Genomic DNA, 26,088 nt, shown 5'->3' on the forward strand with positions numbered 1-26,088 from the left:
TAATCACCGACTCAATCCTGGATCAGGAAACGGAGACATCCAAAAATATGCTTCTTCAATATAGAATCATATAAAAACTGTTTATTTAATTCTTCCCCTCCACTTTGAAAGAGAAGAAGAAGAGATCACAGAACTATTTACACGTCTGCAACATGGAGGAGACAATAACAAGGATGTGGTACAAGCACCAGGTCACGTCTTTCACAATAAAAGCACAGGAATCCTTGACCATTCTTTAAATACACACTAAAAAATAAAAATAATAAAGTGTAGAGTTATGAATGAAATCCTTCAGACAGAAAACGGAAGAAGTCGGGAGTGAGATTAAGTTCTCGTGTTACAAATATTTTTAAAAAGAAGGTTATTTATTCGTTTTATAATCCGGAATTCAGAGCTCGTCCGTTGCCTCCGCGCGGCTCTCAACATGGCGGCGCGTTGTCGTCTGCTCAGGTAGACGTCGCCCCACGGGGTCTTTACGGTGATGCTCCGAGTGTCACGGAGGAACAACAACAACAACAGGAAACACCTGCACAGGTGAAAACAGAAGCAGGTGCTTCGTTTTGCGTCAGTTTTTTAAAAAGTTGACGTCTCGGTAACGTTCTCAAAGTCGGATCGTCGTGAGAGAAAAAGTCAGAGCGACATTTAAACGTTTTTAACGTGAAACTGACGGAGCCAGAACAACCTGCCCCGCGCCGCGCATCGGAAAACACCGAGAAGTGTTTTTTAAACGTCGTCGGGGTCGAGCAGGAAAGTGAGGAAGAGACTCGTCTTCTTCAACTCCCGTACGAACCGTTTGAACACGCTCTGACCTCTGGGATTAAGAATAATAATAATATCAACAAAGTAAACAGATTAATCATTAGGAACATTGAGCGTGACAAAAGGACAGACAGTGACAGATTCAGACCCCGCCTCCTCACACGAGGTCGGATCAGCCAATCAGCACAAAGCAATGCAGAGATTGGTGTGTGTGTGTGTGTGTGTGTGTGTCTGTGGGATTATGATCATAATGTACCATCACACCATGAATAAATGTGCAGTTACACGTGACTCTCCCTTCCTTCTGGGCGCTCGGTCAGGAATGCTTTGTTCCAATATGACATTTTCACTTTGAGTTCTCGGTATCTGACACGGCTTTAGCCGAGACACGGAGCGCCCTGCCCGCTCATCCAATCACCGACGTGTTGACCCGACCTCGACAACCGCTGAAACAAACAACAACAGAGGCGTGAAGGAACGGGAGCTTCCAGACTTCTTCACGCCCCATCAAACCGCTCCAGAGGCTCAGCGGAGCTGCCGGGCCAGGACGCATTGACGGAGCAGAGCAACGACACCAGATCACCTCGGACTCACACACAGGGCGGGATTATCAAAGGTGACGAGTTCATCAGGTTGTAACCGCTTCAAAGTTGGGATGTTGTCCAGTGTTCAGCGGTTCCAGTCAAACGTAAATAGACATGATCTTCTTCTTCTCGAGGGTCTCACCTTGTGCAGCGGGACCGGGACTCCGTGCCGCCGGGCGGCCCGACCACAAAGTGAACGTCTGCCATCGTCTCGTTGTTGAACATGACTGAATTCCTACAGGAAACACAACATGTTGTCTTAAAATATGAAAACTAAGAAGTTATATTGAATATTCCATGTGATGGGAGACGGTCAGATCCTTTACTCGAGTCTAGAAATCCACCATTCCAAGCTCCAAGTATTATCAGAGAAATGTACAGGGTTCTGACACATTGTGACCGATGGATTTCCAGGACTTTAAACCAAATGTCCATGACTGAACTAAAATCTCAGTATAAACATGAAAACTGTTGAAAATGTTGCGTATTGAGAGCTATCGCCGGCTTATTAACTAAGGATGGGTTAAATGCAGAGAACTAATTTCCCCATGGGAATTAATAAAAGTGTATATTAATTATATTTTGAGCGTCTTTCTTAAAAATATATTAATTATTTCAAACGCGGCGTAAATGAACACGTGATTATAACAAATTTCCATGACTTTTCCAAAACTTTTGTGATTACAGGCCTGGAAATGACCATTTAAAACTCCATGACTTTTCCAGGTTTTCCATGACCGTACGAACCCTGAATGTACTTTAAAGTATTGGAAGTAAAAGTTGCATTATTGTGTTTTATCTCGGAGGAAAAAAGTATCTTCAGTTAGAAAATAAAAATAAAAAGATGGAATATCCACAACTCCTCATGAAATGAACTCAAAGTGATGCTCTGCATATGTAATCCTCGCTTCCGGCTTCAGACCCACCTCTCCCGGATGGTGGGGAACAGGCCCTGCCAGCTGCTGCCGCCCTGCGCCGCGGTGCTCGTGTTGTTGTTCGTGAGGTTCTGCTGCTGGTGCTGCGGGATGGAGATGGAGGAGGAGGAGGAGGAGGAGGAAGAGGAGGTGCTGCTGCTCGCTGAGGCGGAGGTGACCAGCTTCTTGGTGGGAAACAGCTCTGCAGCCATTATCTTCCAGTCAGACTGCCGGCCGGGTCATGGCAGCTCCGGGCCCCGGACTCACCTGCCGCCGCTTGCACCTGTTACACTTACTGGTTTTAAACCTACTGGTTTCCCCAGCGTGCGCACGGTGCGTGTCAATTGTGCTGGCGGGGCTCTGTCTCGCTCACCAGATTCGTCCACCACATTGAAAACATATTGTTGGAGTGAGACGCCTCCGTCCATATCCATTTCAAGGACATGATGTATAAGGAGCAGTGCATCACAGCCAATGTAGGAAAATAAACATAAAAATAAAAGATCGCCGACCTGGTTTCGATCTGTCACGCAAAATGAAACTGCACTCTGTGCGCCGCGCCACCAGATATTAGTTTCAACTCAAGTAATTGATATTCAACCATTACGTCCATCTTTTGTTTCATGGAACAGTTTGGCGGAGGATCTGAAACAACTGGTTACCTTGTTAGGATATTTACACTTTGAACATGTTTAGCGATTGTTGTTCATAACGCAACAGCCACACAATACCGACAACAACCAATTGACTGTGATTTAGTATATATAATGACGATGGTACTGTGAACAGAGATTAGAAACATTGCGAACATATTCCCTTTATAAAAATATGTGTTTCTTCATGTGTGATGTGTAGTGCTCACTTGTACAATCGTAAATAGATGTGACATGTGGCTTCAAGAGCTCCAGCAATATGTTCTACATTGTTTTGTCGATGGAACATTACTAGTATTCCATTCTTCCTGTTGTTCAGTGTTCGCAATGTTTCTAATCTCTGTTCACAGTACCATCGTCATTATATACTCGTCACGAAAGTCAATTAGTTGTTGTCGGTATTGTGTGGCTGTTATGCTATAACAAGCATCGCTAAACATGTTTCAAAGTGTAAATATCCTAACAAGGTATAACCAGTTGTTTCAGATCCCCTCCGTCAAACTGTTCCATGAAACAAAAGATGTGACGTAATCGTTGAATATATCAATTACTTGAGTTGAAACTAATATCTGGTGGCGCAGCGCACAGAATGCGTGGCTTAGAGTGCAGTTTCATTTTGCGTGACAGAGATCGAAACCAGGTCGGGCGATCTTTTTATTTTTATTTTTTATTAAATGTATTTCTTCCTACGTGGCTGTGATGCACTGCTCACTTATACAATCGTAATTGCCGAAATGGATATGAACGGAGGCTTGAAGATCTCCAGCAATATGTTTGTGAATGTGTGACGAATCTGGTGAGCGAGACAGAGCCCCGCTGCAGATGTGAAGAGAACACAACGCACGCACGCGTAGGGAAACCAGTAGGTTTGAAAACCAGTAGGGGTGTAACACCGGTACCGGTCGAGTCTGGAGGGAACACCCAAGAAACGCGCTTTGAATTCGGACACCGAGAAGAGCCACACGGCGGCGACGACGGGGGCTCAGCTCCAGTGGCGGCTGGTGAATTTTTTTTTGGGGGGGGCGCAGTTGGGCGACGCGGTTTAAATAGCACTCAACAATGAGAAGAAAAGAGGTTTTGAGTAGAATATTGTAAAAACCAAAGCTTTATTTCAAGAACACAGCGTGCTCAACACTGTCCAATAACAACTATCAACACACTGTAACTTTGGGCATGAGAGGTTCAGAGCAGCTTTAAGGAACATTGGGTTGGGTTTTAGAGGTTTGCAAAATAAAAGAGTTTCACCCTCACATGAAAGAGGTTCAGAGCAGATGTTACAGATGTGGAACGGGCATGGAAGAAGTCGGCTCAGATGGTGGATTTTCCCAGCACTTATTTATTCTGCAGAAGACAACAGAACACACACATTTGCCTTCTGATCTGTCTCTGCACTTCCACTTCCCTCAGCAAAATAAAACCATTGTCCATGGAAGACAGGACCACATTAAATCTAAATAATAACAATTATCAAAAACCATGACATGTAACATACAAGGGGAAAACAGAGACCCCTAATGGACAAAATAAATAACTACATGAGCTAGAGTCATTTCAGCAGAAACAGAGAAAATTCTAACTTTGAACAAAAGGGAAACACATACCTGCAGAAGACAACAGAACACACACATTTGCCTTCTGATCTGTCTCTGCACTTCCACTTCCTAGACACGCAAAACACAATTTACACAAGGAAAATATACGTCAGCGACGGATGTAGCTAAACAAACGGTGCCAAAGTGGCTCAATGAGACCGCCACCAAACGATATGTTGACGGTCTAAATGACACGACAGCTGGACGCCGTGATCGTGATTTACATCATTACTGTATGTAACATAAACGGTTAATTTTTATAAAAGAATATAGCCAAAATAGTGCAACATCGTTTTTCACTCAACTCACCCTCAGCAATATAAAACCATTGTGAGCAGGGTTGCCAGGTCTGTGTGACAAACCAGCCTAATGGCCAATCAAAACCAGCCCAAAAACCAGCCCAATATCAGAACTCAAAATATGCCCGTACAAACCATATACACTGCTTTTAAAGTCCAACAGCATTGCTATCATTGCCAAATGTATTGTAAAATCTACAAAGTAACAACATATGTTTAGTTTGCCAGCATTAAAAGCAGTTTTCCTCAAGTTATTTCACCTAGGTCCTAAAATGGCCTTGTGTAATTATACAGTATATTATCATGAATAAAGTGTACGTATGATCTTGAGTCAGTTTGGTAGGATTTGGGTATGAATAAATTATTTCATTTAAAATATGGATTTTTATTTAAAGATATTCATGTAATTTGCATGCAAAATAGGTCTACCAGACCAAGGACAAAAATTCAACCCACAAGAACACTTCAAAAGTGGCCCGATTCCAGGAAACCGCGGACCTGGCAACACTGCTCTATGGGCTGAGGGAACATACGGGTTCTCTGATGCCGAATAATCGCTATGCGCACATTTGCGCACTAAGATTCCCGGTTTCATCCGCCAATGTGAAGCCGGGTCATTGCCAAAACGACTGAAATGTTGTATCGATGCCGACACACACGTTAGAACAGCCTAAAAGGGAGGGGCTCTCCGTGATAATGGCGATATATATTATATTTTTCACATTAACTTAAGTGGTTGTTGACAGGGCTTACGGTCTCCACACACATTTAGCGCGTCAACACGGTATATTTACTATTTAAATGATTTGGCATATAATGTTTTTTGACAGGATTTTTTTATTTATTTTTCTTCTTCTTTTTTTTTCATCTCCAAATTTTAAGAGGGGCGGCGCACTAGCGCCCCCTATGGACGAACCGCCACTGCTCAGCTCACTCTGACGTGCACGCCAACGCTCGTGCAAACTATCAACGTTTTATTAAAAACAAAGAGACAGTTGAAGCACACAAGTCCACTTAAGACACACTTTGTTTTCTTTATAAAGTTTGTAACTGTTCCTTTACAGTAACTTTGGTTTAAGCGGTTCAAATATATATATACACATATATAAATTCAAATACATGAATAATATATATATTCAAAGAAATATATATATATATATATATAAATATATACTGTATATATATAATAAATAATATATATACAATAAATAAATGATTTATATGTATATATATATATATATATACATATGTGATGTGAGAGCTTGTATGGAGGACTCAAAATGACTTAAGTATAAATAAATAAATGCAAGAATAAATATAGGAATAAATAAATAAATGCTTAAATAAATGCTTAAATGAATAAATAAATGCTTAAATGAATGTATAAATAAATACAAGAATTAATAAATCAAAGTTATAAATCAACAGGACATCATGAAATAAATATATCTCTACATTTCTGTATTTCTTCATTTATTTATTTATCTATTTATGTGTCCACACGTATTTCTTCATTTATTTCTGTGTGACATTTACGTGTGCGTATATTCAAATGAGCTGGTGCGGTCCGAACCTCTGTCTAAAGCATGATTGGTCACAGGAGTGTGATGCACCTGGTGTGTTGTGCTCTACTACTTCTGCCTGGCACATGAAGCTGAAGTTGGCTCGCTCAGCTAACCGTTAGCAGAAGTTAGCCTAGACAGCTTTTTGACTTCAGCCGTTTATCATTTCCAAGTACACTGAGTACAGACTCGTGTTTTCTTTGAGTCTGGTCTTGTGAGTCCAGACTCTCGAGGACGCAGGATGGTCTTTCTGGTCTTGTGACGTCACCACATCAACAGTTCTTGCTCATGAATTTACTCCAATTATTCACTGTAAAATACTTTACAGTGGAGTAGAATGTGTTGCGGTGTTCACTGTTGTTTGGCGTAGGCTACGAATAAACGGTAATAACTATACGTCTCGTAGCTTTCCTGACCCATAGTCGCTACAATATGAAGTTATGAATCTTAACCCTCAGTCAAATTGACGTAACGTTAACTTTTAATAACTAATGAGCTCTTTGTGCTCTTTAGATCCTCCAAACCTAATTATATCTCATGTTTAGCCGCCACGGAGACGCCAGAGCCAGCGGAGCATTTCAAAAGTCCTGCCGAGATCAGGCTGCTCTCGGCGGCCACACAGCCGCTGAGCCCGGCGCCTGGAGCTCAGTGGTCCCATGAGCAGAACCTCAAATCTCCGCATATCCTTATTAGGCTGAATCTCAAACCGACCACAGATATGATGCTTAAACTACTAACTGCTCGGCTGAAAACATCCTTAAATTACATTCCGTGACTCAACAACAGTAGTATTTAGAATGTACAGACAAGAATGCATAATAAACGCTGTTCGTCTACAGCTCCAAGTGCTAGGGATCGATTGCTTCTGTCTTGCTCTCCGACTTGACCAATCCTGTTCAACAATGAGGTTCGGACCGCCCCAGCTCATTTGCATATACGGACACATAAATGTCACACATAAATAAATGAAGAAATACGTGTGGACACATAAATAGAGATATAAATAAATGAAGAAATACAGAAATGTAGAAATACATTTATTTAATGATGTCCTGTTGAGTTATAACTTATATTTATTAATTTCTGTATTTATTTCTGTATTTATACATTTATTCTTGTATTTATTTATACATTTATTTAAGCATTTATTTATTCATTCCTGTATTTATTTATTTATTTATTCTTGTATTTATTCATGCATTTATTTATTTATACTTAAGTCATTTTAAGTCCTCCATAAGCTTGTACCTGCGATGTTGAACACAGCCTGCAGGCCGGAGGAACATTGCCGGTTGACGGTGTAACACGGCATCGTGTCCGGAAACCCGCTGAAACGAAGACAGAGCTGTGAGACACGCCGCGGCGGGACGGAGGAGGACGAGCGCGTGAGTCAGTGATGATGATGAAGAGGAGGAGGAGTCTGACCTGAGGAAGTGAGCCACCCTGGCCATCACAGCACCGGCTCCGGGCTGCAGCACGTTACCTGCAGACAGCAATACACAACCAAAATATAAAAAACACATCAGCAATAACAAGTACACAAGAGTACACGCAAGTACACACAAGTACACTAGAGTACACAAGAGTACACACAAGTACATACAATTAGAAATTAACATAACATTAGCAGAAAATGAAAACACTCCAGTTGTACCTCAGAACAGTACCGAGTACTGGAGTAAATGTACTTTGTTACTTTCAAATCCACAACGCAGCAGAGAAGCACCAAGAAACAGGTTGAAGACGCCATCAGAGAGATGGAACAGGAGATCTCTGATCTGATGAAGAGGAGCACTGAGGTGGAGAAGCTCTCCCTCTCTGAAGACCACCTCCACCTCCTCCAGAGTGTCCAGTCCCTCAACATCCACCATCCACCACCCACCAAGGACTGGTCTCAGGTCAGTGTTCCTCCAGCATCACATGAGGGGACTGTGAGGAGAGCTGTGTCTCAGCTGGAGGAGACGCTCAGTAACATGATGAAGACGCTGGTTGCTGAAGTTGAGATGAAGAGGGTCCAGAAGTTTGCAGTGGACGTGACTCTTGATCCTGAAACAGCTCATCATGACCTCATCCTGTCTGATGACGGGAAACAAGTGAAACATGCTCAGGTACAGCAGCCACGTCTCCCCGACAATCCACGGAGGTTCTCTTCTTGTCTCTGTGTTTTAGGAACACAGAAGTTCTCTTCAGAAAAACTTTACTATGAGGGTCAAGTTAAACAAAAGACTGAATGGTATTTAGGAGTGACCAGAGAGTCAGCCAGCAGGAAGGGACCCATCTCACCGAGTCCTGAGAACGGTTACTGGACTATATGTTTGAGAAATGGAAATGAGTATGAAGCTGCTGATGATCCTCCAGTTGTTCTCTCCCTGAGGTCTCGGCCTCAGAAGGTGGGGGTGTTTGTGGACTATGAGGAGGGTCTGGTCTCCTTCTATGACGTAGAAGCTGCAGCTCTCATCTACTCCTTTACTGGCTGCTCCTTCAAGGAGAAACTCCTCCCATTCTTCTATCCTGGTCGTTATCTTGATGGTATAAACTCTGCTCCTCTGATCATCTCTCCTGTTGGAGTAAACTAATCACTCTGTTTGTTGTAATGATTTTCTTCATTGAAGAGAATAAATGTACATATCTTGTCTTAATATCATGCAGTTGAACTTGACATCTTACTGTGGTGATTGATTTACACGTAAAATGTATCCCGTTACATATAAACATATTAATCTCTTAAACTCTGCATGATGACACATCATATGTAGAATTTAAATTCAAATCTTTGTTAAATCTAAGACATTTATTTCTACGTCCAGAAGAAAGATCCAGAAAAGTAAAGCCTGGTTGACAGAAGTTGTTTCATGACAAATAAATTGTATTCTGTGACTTTCATAATAAAAGAGGTTTACAAGCAAAACAAGACTTTTTTGAAATAAATATTATTTTTACAGTTCTTACAAGTCCATCTGAAACCATGAGTGACTTGACAGAAAATGAAATGGAAACTATTTGTAATGGTTTAATAAATGTTACCTGTAAAAACATTTCATGTTTCCAGCTTCACAAATGTGAAGTTTTGCTACTTTTCTTTTTAATAATGTTAATATGTCAATGCTTTAGTCATAATGTTGAGGTTTGGCCAAACAAACATTGTGAAGGTGTCAGTTCAGGACGCCGACTGGACACGAGGAGCTGGAGTCCAGATGTGGCTCGTCGTGTCCCAAGTTCTCAGGAACAGAAATAAAAGACATTGGAAATGTTTTCTCACTACAAGCTATTTACTAAACGGATGACACAGCGACCAGCAAGAAGTAGATAGAGGCGTAATTTAATAAAAATAAAATAATCTCACAAGACAGCTTCAGTCTGTCCACATTGTTTTATTTTCCTACAGAGCGTCGTCCTCTCTCAAAATGACTAAACAAAACATTTCAGCACTATTTTTACAAAGTGTTTAGTAGTCGAGAACGAACGGAAGACCGATGACAATCAAATTGAAAGAATAAATACTTTATGGAGAGAAGATTCCGCTTCTGGAACGTTCCACGACTGATAAAGGAACCGAGGACGGAGCAACCCTGGAACACGATGCTGTCGGGAGGGGGGGGGCTGTTATGATCCAGATACTCTTCATACCCCAAAACGGGTCATTTAAGTTAAAAGACAAACACACGACTGTCATGGATAAACCAGGAATAAAACCTAAATTCCACTTCCGTAAGTGTATTAACTGGTTTTGAATTAACTGGTTTTGGTACAGCATGAGGCAGATGTGCAGAGGAGGCCTCGAGTTGCCTCTCAGGACCCGTCTGACTAACTAGGAAATGCACATTTCCATCGCTTAGCCTCTCTGTCACGCTCTTTTATGTAACGCTAATGTTTTAAAGACTAAACACGGATGACTTTGCTGTAAATGTGATACCTGTTCGAGAGGCTGTAGTTGTGACGCCGAGGACACGGAGCGTGGACAAAGTAGGTGTCTCTGCTGGTGCCTGTTCAGTATACTGACTAACTTCAATAAATACTTGACAAAATGCTCTTGTTGTCAGTCTGATATTTATGTTATACGTCGTTATCTGACGCCAAGTCGATGTGAGACCAGTTTACTCTTCATACAGTGTGTAATGAAGCATGTAGCCCGTTGTTTACACCCAGCTCGCCCACCGCTGTCAGCTGGGAAACTGTGATCGACTCAGATTAAGTTGTGATACCACAACAAGACTTTGTGCTGTCTTCACATCTCTTATGTTTTATATTCGAGACCACGGATCAACATATATCCTCGTAACTATACTCTACCCTGTGCAGCACTCACTGTCCAGATTAAACATGACTTACCTGTTGTTTTGTTACGATAAGGACACACATAACACACAGAGTGAGTGTCTTTGACACATGACGGAGCAGCTTGCTCCAGCCTTCATTTAGGATTTCGACGGCATTAACGAAACGTTTTCCACCTTCATGACGATCATATCACTTGTTCACTGGTGATAAAAAAATATCTAAACCGACAATACAAAAATAATATAAACACGGATTTCTCAAAGAATCGAACAGCCGACTTGTGCACCTGCTGTTCTGTTCGTTGCTTGTGAACTACCATTGAGCTATAGGTATTTCACCCGATAACCCGATTTACATTACAATGTACTTTACAATAACAAAAACTGACTTTGAGCAAATTAAGTAAGTAATATAGTAACTTTGGAAGACATTAATATTTATATAATATATTCTAACACCGACTGCCTTTTCTTCAACATCATAGACCCACCTGCTCTTTGTTGTGCGGTTGGACGGCTTCATTGACAAATATGAGTTGCTTATGGACAGACAATATGGTTTTAGACCGAATAGATCAACTGAAGTGGTTTTAATGGATTTAGTCAAGAATTAATAACAGTGATACAAAAAAATATTCAGTAGGTGTAAAGAAAGCGTTGACAATTGATCATGGTATTTTAATACATAAACTGGAAAGGGATTAGAGGGTAGCTAAATTGGTTAAAAGTTACATTGAAACAGAAACAGTTTGTTCAGATGCATCTCCTTAGATATTATATGTGGTGTTCAGGGGTCAATTCTTGACCGAAATTATATACTGTACATCAATGACATCTGCAATGTTTCTAAAATATGAATTATGTTATTTTATGATGACACTAATGTATTCTGTGCTAGAACCTTCAGCAGCTGTTGAGGACCAGAATTGAGTAAGCTAAAGTTGTGGTTCGATAATAATTATCAGTAAACATAAAAACAAATTTATGGTTTTTGGTAATAAAATATATCAATACTCGTAGAATTAATGTTGATAGTGTTATGCTGGAAAGAGTTTTCTGAATATATTTTTAGTGTGATAATCGACCACAACTTTAGCTGAAACAATATGTCAAGTATGTAAGGTCCAAATTAGCACGAACTGTAGGATATTATAAAAACAGGCACATACTGAACTATAAATCATTGCAGACATTATATATTCTACCATACATGACCTATGTTGAAGTGTGGGAACACCTAAAAGCACCCTACAGCCATGATGCATGAAGAGAACAATTAGAATAGTAAATATGGATATCTTGAACACACCAATTCACTGTTCTTATCATACATGCTTAGGGATGTAGAGTTCAAACAGCACAAATTCTGTACAAAGCAAACATAATTCACTGACTGGAAATATTCAAAGATTTTTTAGAGATAGAGAAGGAGAGTATGAACTAAGAGGAGATGGAATTAAAACAATTGTTCATTCAACTCAAAAACATGTGTACATCTGTCTGTTAGTGAATAGTTTAACTGATGACATCAAGGAAAGTAAGAATCTGGTGATATTCAAAACATTTTTAAAGACATGACTCTGGACAAGTACAGACATCATAACTAACGGATAATGGGGATGTTTTTGTTTTTGTTTTGTTGATTGTTTTATGTATATGTAGGTGTGTATATATGTTTATATGTGTGAATTTGCATGCATGTGTATGTTTATATTAAAAAAAAATAAAACTCAGTTAATTACATTTAACAGTTTTTTTTTACGCATTTAGCAGCGAGAAATGAGCTCAATGGTCTGTTGGTGGTCGCCGACCAAAAAAAGTCACTTGCAAATGAGCTTCCAATACACCACTTCAATCTGAACTGTTCATGCAGACGGTCTGTTCATAATGATCCTTCCAGGTTCACCTTGGAAACCTTGTTACGACTTTTACTTCCTGTAGATCAGGGTCTCAAGCCGATCGCGAGCCAGTCATCGCGGATGGTAGAGATCGCATGACATTAAAAGATTGGTGACATGTTCTCTATAGCACGTGTTCTTTATTAAACCAAACGTCTGTTGCTGATCGATCTCCACAGCAGCATGTCATTTCTGTCTCCTTAACACTTATTTATCTCCTGGCGCCCACAGAGCTCCGTGCGCGCATCGACCGAGCAAAAAAGTCACTTGTCAATCTGTCCACCTTAGATTGTATCATGGTGGAGTTAATGGTTGACAAACAAGAGAAAATGTCTGTTTAACCTCCTGTTACCTTTACTTTGCTAACATATTTACCTCAATTGACAGCAATTAAAACCTCAGAAAATTATTAGAATTAATATTGCTCAAGTTTACGTGAGGTACTTTATGTTTGTTTGTTGACTACAAATAGCCCTTTAAATAAATAAAAGTTGATATTTCTGATATGTTGACAGTGAAATAGCCAAATAAATTGACAAAGAACACATATTAAACATTGAATGAAATATTCAAAATAACAGGAGGGTTAAACATTCTGTAGGATGAAGATGTATTGTTCCATATGGAAGAAAACTGTAACCTGAGTTGCAGCACCATTAAAGAATGTATAAATGTATATCTTTTGTCATAAATCTCTATGTTCTCACAAAATATACCGAAATATCTAATATGTGATTAATCATGATTAATACAAAACGATTAATGAATTTTAATCACAGCCTAGTTTATATGTTTTGTATATATATATATATATATATATGTAATGTTTCAAAATATATATGAAAGGGGGCACTTATGTTTTGATAGCTTCAGCTTGTTTACGCACTTTCTTTGTTGAAATTTTGATTTTGTATAGTATTGCTGATCGAAATAAACTAAATTAAACTAACCCTCAGTCAAATTGACGAACGCTATCTTGTAAAATAAACTTTGTGCAGATCCTCCAAAACCTAATTATATCTCATGAGCCGCCAGAGACGCCAGCCAGCGAGCATTTAAAGTCCTGCGAGATCAGGCTGCTCTCACAGAGCGCGCTGAGCGTGCCAGCTCAGAGGTCGGGCAGGACTCAAATTCCGTCGATATCCTTATTCGGACGGCGTGTGTCCATTTATTCTTCCGCCAAAAAGTTGTTGTTTGCTTTTTTCTAATAAACCTGTTTCTGATTGATTCTGATCTCGACAACAGATTTGTGTTTAAACTACTAACTTTTGCATCACATTCCGTGACTACAACAGAGAATGTACAGACAATAATGCATAAACACTGTTGCCTACAGGTCAAGTGCTAGGATCGATTGCTTGTCTTGCCCCTGATTTGACAATCCTGTTCAACAATGAGGTTCGGACCGCCCAGCTCATTTGAATATACGGACACGTAATGTCATACATAAATAAATGAAGAAATACTGGACATAAATAGAGATATAAATAATATTAGAAAAATAACATCAACAAAATGTATTATACTATAAATACATTTGTTAATGATGTCCTGTTGAGTTATAACTTATATTTATTAATTTATTATTTATTTAATACATTTATTCTTGATATTTATTTATTCATACAGTAATTTATTTATTCCATTTATTTATTTATTTACATTTATACAAGCATTTATTTATTCTTGTATTTATTCATGCATTTATTTATTTATTTAATGTCATCTTAAGTCCTCCAAAAATATGTTGATGCAAATCGTTATTTAGCTTGAACATGTTTTCAATGAGAAGAAGCAGACAAAATAGTTATGAGTTGAAGGACAGGTGACGTCAGGAAGAGTTCAACAGATGAGTGTTTTGCTCGCTTTGTCTCTCAGGTTGCCTTCTGCTTTCTCTCCTGACACACAAATACAGTCAGAGTCCAAACTATAACGTTTTATTAAAACAAAGAGACAGTTGAAGCACACAAGTCAAAAAGACACACTTTGTTTTTATAAAGTTTTAACTATTCCTTTACAGTAACTTTGGTTTAAGTTCACTCTGACAGCTGACACGTCTCTATTGTCTCTGTGTCCTGCAGAGAGGACATTAAACAGCTTTAATACATTAAATAACTATTCCTGCCGCCATGAAACATGGTTTGTCTTCATGAACATCTTCAGGGTTCTACTGTTTCACTGCTTCCTGCAGCTTTACTGTGTTTCATAAGAGCTGCAGATATGAGCCACCCAAGAGGAGAGCTGCGCGTCACACTCAGGAAACGAGAGTTAACTCAGAGTCAGACTGCAGTCGAGACGAGTCTCTGCTTTTCTCTGAGAGATTCAAAGAGACGTCTTCTGGTATTACTCAACAACTGAATAGAGTCTCATCCAAACACTGGTGAGGAGATCTGATCATATTCACACCTGTGATCACCAGGAACACAACACTTTAGCTTTACTCAGGAAGTTCCTCTCATCGCTTCATACTTGATGAATTATTAACAATATAACTATGGCTGTCTGTCCACAGTCTGACACAGAAACTCACTTTAACTGCTTTAAACTGTCTCAGGAGGACTTTAGTAACTTGTAACTGAATCTGTGGTTTTCAGTTTAGTCTCACTCTGACTTTCCTGCTTTGTTTTGTTCATTGATCACTTATTTCCAGTAGTTTCACAATAAGAGTTTATGGCTTTATTGTGCAGCTGAGGAAATGTGATGTGTTAGTCATCAGCAGAGCTGTTGCAGCTGCTTTTAACTCACTTTATGGAGGACATAAATGACTGGTACATGAATAAATAGGAATAAATGAATACATGCTTAAATAAATGTATAAATAAATAAATGAATTGAATGAATATATAAGTTTTAACTCAACAGACATCATTAAATAAATATATTTCTATATTTCTATTTATTATTTATGTCCACACATTTTCTTCATTTATTTATGTTACATTTGTGTCTGTATATTCAAATGAGCAAGTCAACTCTGTCTAGCATGATTCACAGGAGTGTGATTGGTATGTTACTACTTCTGCCTTGCTTGTTGTAAGTCTCCAGGTCACATGCTACAGAAGTAGACAGCTTTTGTTTCAGCTATCAGTTCAAGAACACTGAGTAGAGTTTTTGGAGTCTGGTCTGAGTCAGACTTGAGGATGAGTTTCTGGTCTTGTGACACCACATCAACTGTTCTTGCTCATGACTAATTATTCAGTAAAATACTTATGAAAAATACTTTACTTTATTTAACAAGACAGTGACGAATGAGATGTAATCCTAACTGTTATAAGTCTTAGGAAGAAGTCTATGACCTTTTAAGTAAATGTGTCTGTTGTTTCCTGAAGACACAAACTGTAATAGATACAACGCCTCTATTGACCTGTGTACAATATGAAGTTATGAATCTAATCAGTCAATTGACAACGTTATCTTGTGTAAAAACCTTGTGCTGTAGATCCTCCAAAACATCTTGTTTAGCCGCAGCCAGAGCCAGCGAGCATTTCAAAAAGTCCTGCCGAGCCTCTGACACAGCTGAGCTCAGAGGTCCATGACAGGACCTCAAATTTCCATCAGATCCTTATTAGGCTGAATCACAAAACCGAACAGATTTGATGCTTAAACTACTAACTTCTCGCTGAAAACATCCAAATTATTCCGTGACAACAGTAGTATTTAATGTACAGACAAGAATGCATCAACGCTGTTCTCTGGTCCAAGTGCTCATGAAGTCTGAGATCTCCTGTTCACAATGAGGTCAGCCTGATCATTTGAATATACACATAAATGTCTTAATGAATGAAGAAATACAGAAATGTGAAAATATATTTAATGATGTCCTGTTGACTTATAACTATTTATTCATTCCTGTATTTATTTATTTAAACATCATTTATTTTATTTGTTCATGATATTCATTTATTTATTTAAAAGTCATAACTTTGACTTAGAGGTGCTGCTGCAAGAGGAGCAAGGTTGAGTCTGTCACGACTTGATCAAGCTCTGACAAGTTAAAAGATATAAAATAAAGATTTATTTTTCAACAAATAATTAAACTTTTGAATAAAAATGTTCTTTTCTTCCTCAATGTGTGTAGATATGGCTTCTGCAAACCTTCTGCTGTCTGAAGATCAGTTCCTGTGAAACAGAAGACTGGATGTGTTCACTGATCCAGTCACAACACCATGTGGACACAACTTCTGCAAAAGTGCATCAATGATTACTGGAATACCAACAACCAGAACATGTGTCCACTGTGTAAAAGGTTTTCTTCTCAAGACCTGAGCTCGTCAACACTTCATGTTCTGAGATGGTTTCTCAGTTCAGACAGTCGACTCAGCAGAAAGCCAGCAGCAGCTCAGAGCAACAAGAGTCCAGACCAGGAGAAGTTCCTGTCTGCACTGGAACCAAACTGAAGGCCCTGAAGTCCTGCCTGGTGTGTCCCTCCTACTGTGAGACTCACCTGGAGCCTCACCTGACAGCTTCACGCCTGAAGAGACATCAGCTGATGGTGTTCGAAGTGCGCACTGAAAAACCAGCAGAATTCAGTGCACTGAAAGTACCGGATGGTGCACTGCAAACGGGCAAAACATGTAGTGTAAAACGATGGACACTACTCGCACTAAGCGGCCGCCATCTTGGCGACCGGTGAGGGAAGGAGGAGCCTTTCGCCAGCTTTTCATTTTATTTCTAAAACAATGGCGGACAGCACAAGCGGTAGACCACGAAGCTACAGACCGTAAATGTAAGTATCAGCGGTAATTACATTGTACTGGTATTACAATGTACTACTAACATGCCATTCTCAGATTAGTGAGCATACCTAGGTAGCATTAGATGCCATTGATCTGCATGGCAGTTATGATAAGATAGCTGGGTAATCCACCACCCGGCCAGTCCGACGAAGGTGCACTTTTATCGGACACTTTCTGCTTGACGAGCGGGGCAGGTCGGCTCCAGGCGCTTGCTCCAGCGGCAAGTCCGACGACAGATAGCTATGTCAGTCATCGGACAGTGTTAAACAACGGCTGTTCTGTTAAACAATCGAAATAGCAATTTTAATAATGGATTAACAATGGATATGCTCAGTTTAATAACGGGTTAACATGACACCGCGAGCGTTTGCCCACACGCCGCCCGATAATTAATACCGTTACGATAGCTATCTAAGCTTGTCCTTCTAGAAATAATTGTAGCTTTCAATCATCGTTGTGTGTTGTTTTTTTAATGTCGTGTATGTACTAATTTAAATGTAATCGTGGTCTGGGACATAGCACTGAATGGCTATCCTATTTCTGTTTCCTGCCCCAGAGACGTTTCCTGGAGGTGCTGGTGCTGGTCCTCTGCTGCCCTCCCGACATCTGGCTCAATGACCTCTGGCACCTCACATCCACCTCCAGGGCCTTTAAGAAGATGGACCACCATCGCCTTCAGTATCGAAGGACCTCTCCACAACACACCTGGCCTTTGACAGGCAGCAGTTGTATGCTTGGAGGTGGACAGGCTGCCTGAAGGGGTCATGAGGCAGATGGGGTTGGGACAGGCAGGGGAGCCACCATCCCAAGGATACAGGATCCTGGTGGAGGTATGACTGCTCATAGAAGATGGGGCTGTTATTCAGGACCCTGGCATCATGCACTGAGCCCGGCCTGTCGAAGGCCCTGGCCACCACCCGATAGGAGGTGGCGCTGGCAAAAATAAAAACTAGACAGGAGATCTCCCCCAACCGTGGTCAGTCAGTGCCCAGCACAGCCATGAGGGCGTTGAATGACTCGGGTGAGCCTGAAGTCCACCCTCATGTCACTGTGGCCATCACAATACAACGCCAGCAGTGGCATTGCAGCATTGATACGGCAGCGCCGCCTGGGACTGGGTGGCTGCTGTAGAGTGTGTGGGGATGGGAGGGGAGGGGAAGATTATATTAATATGTAAGTCATTTTATCAATAAAATGTTGTCATTGAGGTTTTGTAGTCTTATTGCGTTTTCTGATTTATATTAGAATTGATGCATGTTTGTAACAATAATTAATATGCCTGTGTGTTCAATTGCTAATTGATTCCTGTATCAGGGTGAACTTCACTACAACAGAGATGTGTGTCAAAGTACAGTCAGTCAAAGTAGGCCTATTACTGTGTGAATTCAAGCAGATGATGACTATCATTTCAGTGGATAATTCTTAAAACTAATTGGAATCTAGGGACAAACATGTACAGATTTGTCATGTTTTATTTCCATATGGTGTGTATGTGGATTGCAAAGAAGGCTACTTGACAAAGATAATTGAGAATTTAGCATACCTAGCGAGGAGAATTTAATTGCAACTACTACATGAAGCTATGCTGTGAAGGTAAGGCAAAATCACAATTAAATTTACATATACCATCTCGACTTCAGCCAGAAGGCGGAGGCTCCTGCCGCGATTGTGGAGGTATCCAGTTTCCACATGGGGTGGAGAAAGGTAAACAAGGGGCAACAAGAGGGCAAGAAGTGCATTCATTTGGTCACTTTAAGGGTTAGGGTATCGCAAGCAGATTAGCATACGTCACTCCCGGCTTAATTTCGCGGGTGCCGTGAACAGATTTGCGTCGCGTCCGTCACTTCCGCCAAGTGGTGAACGGTTAAGTGTTCCATTTGAGACAGCACTTCATCAGCGACGCAGTGTACTGCATTGCAGTGTACTGCATTGCAGTGTACTGCATTGCAGTGTACTGCATTGCAGTGTACTTCGTTAAGTGCGCGGTAGTAGACACAGCCATGGAGTTCGTACTCTGCTCCCAGCTGTCAACTGGCGGGACGGAAAGCGCGGAGGGACAAACTACAGCGAATCGAGTCCGAGCGGTATATGCTCTGTCGATGATCAGCGATCGAGTAAATGACACGTGAATTAATACAGATATGAGCGTGAAGGTGTGTGAATGAATGATCTTGTGTGTGTGTGTGTTTGAGTGATGGTGATCTTGTGTCAATGTGTGTGAATAAATGAACTCGTGTGTGTGTGTGTGTGTGAATGAACTCATGTGTGTGTGTGTGTGTGTGTGAGGGTGTGTGAATGTTCTCGTGAATGAATGAATAATTAACCACCAGCACGAGCCGCTGCAAAAATGTAAACAATTGACTATTTTCTCTCCATTTCCACAAAGTCCATAAGACAGAAACACAGACCCAAAGAATGCAGCGCAACTTTGACGGAGTGTTTTCATTGGACACCAGGGGACCGCAATGCATTGTGGGATTCCAGACCGGCAACGCAACAACTTGAGGGTTGAAAGTGGCACAATTATAACTTGATGCAAATCACAGTTATTTCGCTTGAACGTGTTTTCAACGAGAAGAAGCAGCAGACAATAAATAGTTATGAGTTGATGGACAGGTGACGTCAGAAAGAGGTCAACAGTTGTGAGCTTTGCCCTGCGCTTTGTCTCTCAGGTTGCCTTCTGCTTTCTCCGCCCTGCGACACAAACAGTCAGAGTCCAAACTATCAACGTTTTATTAAAAACAAAGAGACAGTTGAAGCACACAAGTCCACTTAAAAGACACACTTTGTTTTCTTTATAAAGTTTGTAACTGTTCCTTTACAGTAACTTTGGTTTAAGCGGTTCAATCACTGACAGCTGACACGTCACTGTCTCTGTGTCCTGCAGAGGACATTAGTCAGCTTTAATACATTACATAACTATTCCTGGGCTGTACATGAAACATGGTTTGTCTTCATGAACATCTTCAGGGTTCTACTGTTTCACTTCCGCTTCCTGCAGCTTTACTGTGTTTCATAAGAGCTGCAGATAAGAGGCGGAGCCACCCTGAGGAGGAGAGCTGCTGCGTCACACTCAGGAAACGAGTTAACTTCAGAGTCAGAAACACTGCAGGCGAGACGAGTCTCTGCTTTTCTCTCAGACGATTCAAAGTGACGTCTTCAGGTTTTTCTCAACAACTCAACAGAGTCTCTTCCAAACACTGGTGAGTACATCTGATCATATTCACACCTGTGATCACCAGGATTAACACAACACTTTAGCTTTACTCGGGCAGGAAGTTCCTCTCTTATCACTTCATACCTGATGAATTATTAACAATATAACTATGGCTGTCTGTCCACAGTCCCACGACACAGAAACTCACTTTAACTGCTTTAAACTGTCTCAGGAGGACTTTAGTCACTAGTAACTGAATCTGTGGTTTTCAGTTTAGTCTCACTCTGACTTTCCTGCTTTTGTTACCGTTCATTGATCACTTCCTCTATTTCCTCTAGTAGTTTCACAATAAGAGTTTAAAGCTTTTATTGTGAAGCAGCTGGAGGAAATGTGATGTGTTAGTCATCAGTAAGCAGAGCTTTGTTGTCAGAGCTGTTCTTTAACTCACTTTGTATGGAGGACATAAAATGACTTCAGTATACATAAATAAATATAGGAATAAATAAATACATGCTTAAATAAATGTATAAATAAATAAATAGAGGAATAAATGAATAATGCTTAAATAGATGTATACATATATAAATGAATACAGGAATGAATAAATATAAGTTATAAATCAACAGGACATCATTAAATAAATATATTTCTACATTTCTGTATTGCTTCATTTATTTATCTCTCTATTTATGTGTCCACACGTAGTTCTTCATTTATCTATGTGTGACATTTATGTGTCCTGGTATGCAAATGAGCTGGGCGGTCCGAACCTCTGTCTAAAGCATGATTGGTCACAGGAGTGTGATGCACCTGGTGTGTTATGCTCTACTACTTCTGCCTTGCATATGTTGTTGAAGTTGGCTCGCTCAGCTCACCGTTAGCAGAAGTTAGCCGAGACAGCTTTTTGACTTCAGCCGTTTATCAGTTCCAAGAACACTGAGTACAGACTCGTGTTCTTTTGGAGTCTGGTCTTGGGAGTCCAGACTCTCGAGGACGCAGGACGGTCTTTCTGGTCTTGTGACGTCACCACATCAACTGTTCTTGCTCATGAATTTACTCCAATTATTCAGTGTAAAATACTTTACAGTGTAAAATACTTTACTTTACTTGGCGTGGTGGAAGAGTAGTGTGACGGAATGAGGGAGATGTAATCCTAACCTGTTATAAGTGTTATTGTGGTTATAGGAAGAAGTCTATGACCGGGAGCTTACGAAGTAGAATGTGTTGCGGTGTTCCCTGTTGTTTGGCGTAGGCTACGAATAAACGGTAATAACTATACAACGTCTCGTAGCTTTCTGACCCAGGGTCGCTACAATATGAAGTTATGAATCTTAACCCTCAGTCAAACTGACTTAACGTTATCTTTTAATAAATAATAAACTCTTTGTGCTCGTTAGATCCTCCAAAACCTAATTATATCTCATGTTTAGCCGCTACGGAGACGTCAGAGCCAGCGGAGCATTTAAAAAAGTCCTGCCGAGATCAGGCTTCTCTCGGCCGCACAGCGCTGAGCGCCCGGAGCTCAGAGGTCCCGCGAGCAGGACCTCAAATCTCCGTCGCATATCCTTATTAGGCTGAATCTCGATAAACCGACCACAGATTTGATGCTTAAACTACTAACTTCTCGGCTGAAAACATCCTTAAATTACATTCCGTGACTCAACAACAGTAGTATTTAGAATGTACAGACAAGAATGCATTATAAACGCTGTTCATCTACAGGTCCAAGTGCTCGGGATCGATTGCTTCTGTCTTGCTCCCCGACTTGACCAATCCTGTTTAACATTGAGGTTCGGACCGCCCAGCTCATTTGAATATACGGACACATAAATGTCAAACATAAATGAATGAAGAAATACAGAAATGTAGAAATATATTTATTTAATGATGTCCTGTTGACTTATAACTATTTATTCATTCCTGTATTTATTTATTTATACATTCATTTATTTATTTGTTCCTGTATTTATTCATGCATTTATTTATTTATTTATACTTAAGTCATTTTAAGTCCTCCATAACTTTGGACTTATTCTGTGCTGCTTTGCAAGAGGAGCAAGGTTGAGTCTGTCGGCACGACTTTGATCTTCGTTGCTTACTGATAAGTTAAAAGATATAAAATAAAAGACTGGCTTTATTTTTTCAACAAATAATTAAACTCTTTTGAATAGAATGTTCTTCTTTTCTTCCTCAATGTGTGTAGATATGGCTGCTTTAAACCTTCTGCTGTCTGAAGATCAGTTCCTGTGCTCCGTCTGTCTGGATGTGTTCACTGATCCAGTCACAACATCATGTGGACACAACTTCTGCAAAAACTGCATCAATGATTACTGGAATACCAACAACCAGAACATGTGTCCACTGTGTAAAAAGGTTTTCTTCTCAAGACCTGAGCTGCTCGTCAACACCTTCATGTCTGAGATGGTTTCTCAGTTCAGACAGTCGACTCAGCAGAAAGCCAGCAGCAGCAGCTCAGAGCAACAAGAGTCCAGACCAGGAGAAGTTCCCTGTGACGTCTGCACTGGAACCAAACTGAAGGCCCTGAAGTCCTGCCTGGTGTGTCTGGTCTCCTACTGTGAGACTCACCTGGAGGGTCACCTGACAGCTTCACGCCTGAAGAGACATCAGCTGATGGACCCTGTGGAGAACCTGGAAGACAGGATGTGTCTGAAGCACGATAAACCTCTGGAGCTGTTCTGTAGGACCGACCAGACGTGTGTCTGCATGCTCTGCACTGTGTTGGACCACAAGATGCACAATGTTGTTCCTCTGAAACAAGAATGTGAAGGAAAGAAGGTGGAGCTGCAGAAGACAGAGGCTGAAACTCAGGAGATGATCCAGAAGAGACGCCTGAAGATTCAGGAGGTCCAACACAACGTGAAGCTCAGTGAGGAAGATGCAGACCGAGAGAAAGCAGAAGGTGTTCAGGTCTTCACTGGTCTGAAGGAGTCTGTGGAGAGGAAACTGAAGGAGCTCATCACTACGATAGAAGAGAAGCAGAGAAGCACCAAGAAACAGGCTGAAGACGCCATCAGAGAGATGGAACAGGAGATCTCTGATCTGATGAAGAGGAGCACTGAGGTGGAAGCTCTCCCTCTCTGAAGACCACCTCCACCTCCTCCAGAGTGTCCAGTCCCTCAACATCCACCATCCACCACCCACCAAGGACTGGTCTCAGGTCAGTGTTCCTCCAGCATCACATGAGGGGACTGTGAGGAGAGCTGTGTCTCAGCTGGAGGAGACGCTCAGTAACATGATGAAGACGCTGGTTGAAGTTGAGATGAAGAGGGTCCAGAAGTTTGCAGTGGACGTGACTCTTGATCCTAAAACAGCTCATCATGACCTCATCCTGTCTGATGACGGGAAACAAGTGAATGATACTGATGTGACGAAGAATCTCCCAAACAACCCAGAGAGATTTACTACATATTTGTGTCTTAGCAAAGCAAAGTTTCTCTTCAGGCAGATTTTACTTTGAGGTTCAAGTTAAAGGAAAAACTGAATGGGCTTTAGGAGTGGTCAGAGAGTCGATCAACAGGAAGGGAAACTTCACATGGAGTCCTGAAGACGGTTACTGGACTATAGATTTAACAAATGGAAACAAGTATGAAACTAATGATAATCCTCCAGTTGTTCTCTCCCTGAGGTCTGGGCCTCAGAAGGTGGGGGTGTTTGTGGACTATGAGGAGGGTCTGGTCTCCTTCTATGACGTAGAAGCTGCAGCTCTCATCTACTCCTTTACTGGCTGCTCCTTCAAGGAGAAACTCCTCCCATTCTTCTGTCCTGATAATAATGGTGGTATAAACTCTGCTCCTCTGATCATCTCTCCTGTTGGAGTAAACTAATCACTCTCTTTGTTTATTGTAATGATTTTATTCATTGAAGAGAATAAATGTACATATGTTGTGTGAATATGATGCAGTTGAACTTGACTTTAAAGACACCAAATACATGAAGCTGAAGTTTGACTTTGAGTAAATCAGCTAAATTTGTTCTGTCTGATGTTCACACAGGAAACATTGATTAATAGTTTTGTTGTCATGGAGCTTCATTAAGATTGAGGCCTACTACATTTATATAATGTTTACAGAATACAGGATGTTTTATTGTGTGATTAAAGAGAATAAATAAATACATATGTCGTCACTTTGATTTGTTTTGTGAATATCGTTGAGATGACTTATGAACCAAAGAAACCTGTAAACATGATTGTAAAGAACTCAAATAAAGGAGTTGTTGACCACAAGGCCTGAGTAATGCAGTCCGCGGTCAGCCGGGGGCTCGTGAGTATCCCCACTCCCTTTAGTTTTCTACACATTGTAAACTAATTGGTCTGGATGAGGACGGCTCCTCTGGGTTTGTACCTGGCTTTGGTATGAAGGTAATAGCAGCTGCTGTGTTGATTCAGGTAGTTTTTGATTCAACGAGGAGTATCTGTACATTTTACTTAAGAGAGGAATACAAATATATTTACAGTCTGTATATATTTCTGGAGGAAAGCCATCTGCTTCACTATGGGATGTCATCGATAGCTTCCTGTCTCTCTGTGAATGTAATTGTCTTGTTAAAAGCCTGTTGTTGTTGTGGTTTCTCATTTATTTGTGGAAGGTTCAAATGTTTCAAGTAGTTAATCTGAGAGTCACTTTTATGTATTTATGTCTATCGTCATTTGTAATAACTGGTAATAATCTAATTATATCTCCCCGGATTTAAAACAAAGGAGGCAAAAAGCCAGACGACTGTGTGAGTCTCAGGGAGGTGAAGGTGAGGTTTACACCCACAGAGCTGCAGGTAAGAGGCGGAGCCACCCTGAAGAGGAGAGCTGCTGCGTCACACCCCGGAAACCACACGTTGGTCCGGCAGAAACACTGCAGCGGAGACGAGTCTCTGCTTTTCTCTCAATTTAAAGTGGATGTGACTCTTGATCCTGAAACAGCTCATCCTGACCTCATCCTGTCTGATGACGGGAAACAAGTGAAACGTGCTCAGGTAGAGCAGCCACGTCTCCCCGACAATCCACAGAGGTTCTCTTCTCGTCGCTGTGTTTTAGGAACACAGAAGTTCTCTTCAGAAAAACTTTATTATGAGGTTCAAGTTAAACAAAAGACTGAATGGTTTTTAGGAGTGACCAGAGAGTCGGTCAACAGGAAGGGACTCATCTCAATCGGAGGTTTTAAAGCGAGACTTTCAGGCACTCCTCATTTCACTGCTGGATACTGGCAGCAAGATCATCATCTCAGGCCCCATCCCTACCCACAACAGGGGAATCGAGAGGTGGTCCCGACTGTTTTCACTCCATACCTGGCTGAAGGACTACTGTTCTGCCACTGGGATCCCCTTCATCAACAACTTCCACCTGTTCTGGGCGAGGCCCATCCTCCTGAAGCGCGATGGCCTCCACCCGAACAGAGGAGGATCCCAGATGCTGTCTGAGAACATGGCCTCTGCACTGAGGAAATGACATGGCAGCACAGTAGGAAATGTTACTTATGTTGCCACCCTACCACCCTCTACTCTTCCTGCTGACTCCACTACCCAAAACCGGTCTCTTCCACTTTCTTTTATTAGCACTATTATTTCCTACCGCAGACCCACTAAAGCACGCTCAGGATCACATCCCGCTGCTGCTAACCATGATAATTTGATTAGGCTTCCTC

General features: G+C 41.0%; 2 protein-coding genes and 1 pseudogene across 2 annotated transcripts; 2 read left to right on the plus strand and 1 right to left on the minus strand.

Annotated features, from left to right (window-relative positions):
• Nucleotides 1-1,165: 1,165 nt before the first annotated feature.
• On the minus strand, nucleotides 1,166-2,524 carry LOC130189767 (BTB/POZ domain-containing protein 3-like). Its single transcript, XM_056408701.1, has 3 exons — nucleotides 2,270-2,524; nucleotides 1,486-1,578; nucleotides 1,166-1,205 (listed from the first exon to the last, which is right to left on the minus strand). The coding sequence occupies exons 1-3, from the start codon at nucleotides 2,467-2,469 to the stop codon at nucleotides 1,166-1,168; spliced, it is 333 nt and encodes a 110-aa protein (XP_056264676.1). The 5' UTR covers nucleotides 2,470-2,524.
• Nucleotides 2,525-7,932: 5,408 nt separating this feature from the next.
• Nucleotides 7,933-9,276, plus strand: LOC130189760 (E3 ubiquitin-protein ligase TRIM39-like). Its single transcript, XM_056408695.1, has one exon. It carries the CDS (start codon nucleotides 8,046-8,048, stop codon nucleotides 8,937-8,939), a length of 894 nt encoding a protein of 297 aa, XP_056264670.1. The 5' UTR covers nucleotides 7,933-8,045; the 3' UTR covers nucleotides 8,940-9,276.
• An 11,088-nt stretch (nucleotides 9,277-20,364) lies between these two features.
• Nucleotides 20,365-24,567, plus strand: LOC130189758 (E3 ubiquitin-protein ligase TRIM39-like; annotated as a pseudogene).
• Nucleotides 24,568-26,088: the final 1,521 nt, after the last annotated feature.

The sequence above is a fragment of the Pseudoliparis swirei genome, chromosome 24 (genome assembly GCF_029220125.1).
Source record: "Pseudoliparis swirei isolate HS2019 ecotype Mariana Trench chromosome 24, NWPU_hadal_v1, whole genome shotgun sequence".
Lineage (NCBI taxonomy): Eukaryota > Metazoa > Chordata > Actinopteri > Perciformes > Liparidae > Pseudoliparis > Pseudoliparis swirei.

Excerpts from the sequence above, each read along its gene's own strand:
- LOC130189760 (XM_056408695.1), top strand. The coding sequence starts at position 8,046 with ATGTACTTTGTTACTTTCAAATCCACAACGCAGCAGAGAAGCACCAAG.
- LOC130189767 (XM_056408701.1), bottom strand. The coding sequence starts at position 2,469 with ATGGCTGCAGAGCTGTTTCCCACCAAGAAGCTGGTCACCTCCGCCTCA. Across the intron at positions 1,579-2,269 it reads TTCCCCACCATCCGGGAGAG|GAATTCAGTCATGTTCAACA; the intron begins GTGGGTCTGAAG and ends TGTTTCCTGTAG. Across the intron at positions 1,206-1,485 it reads TCCCGGTCCCGCTGCACAAG|CGGTTGTCGAGGTCGGGTCA; the intron begins GTGAGACCCTCG and ends TGTTTGTTTCAG.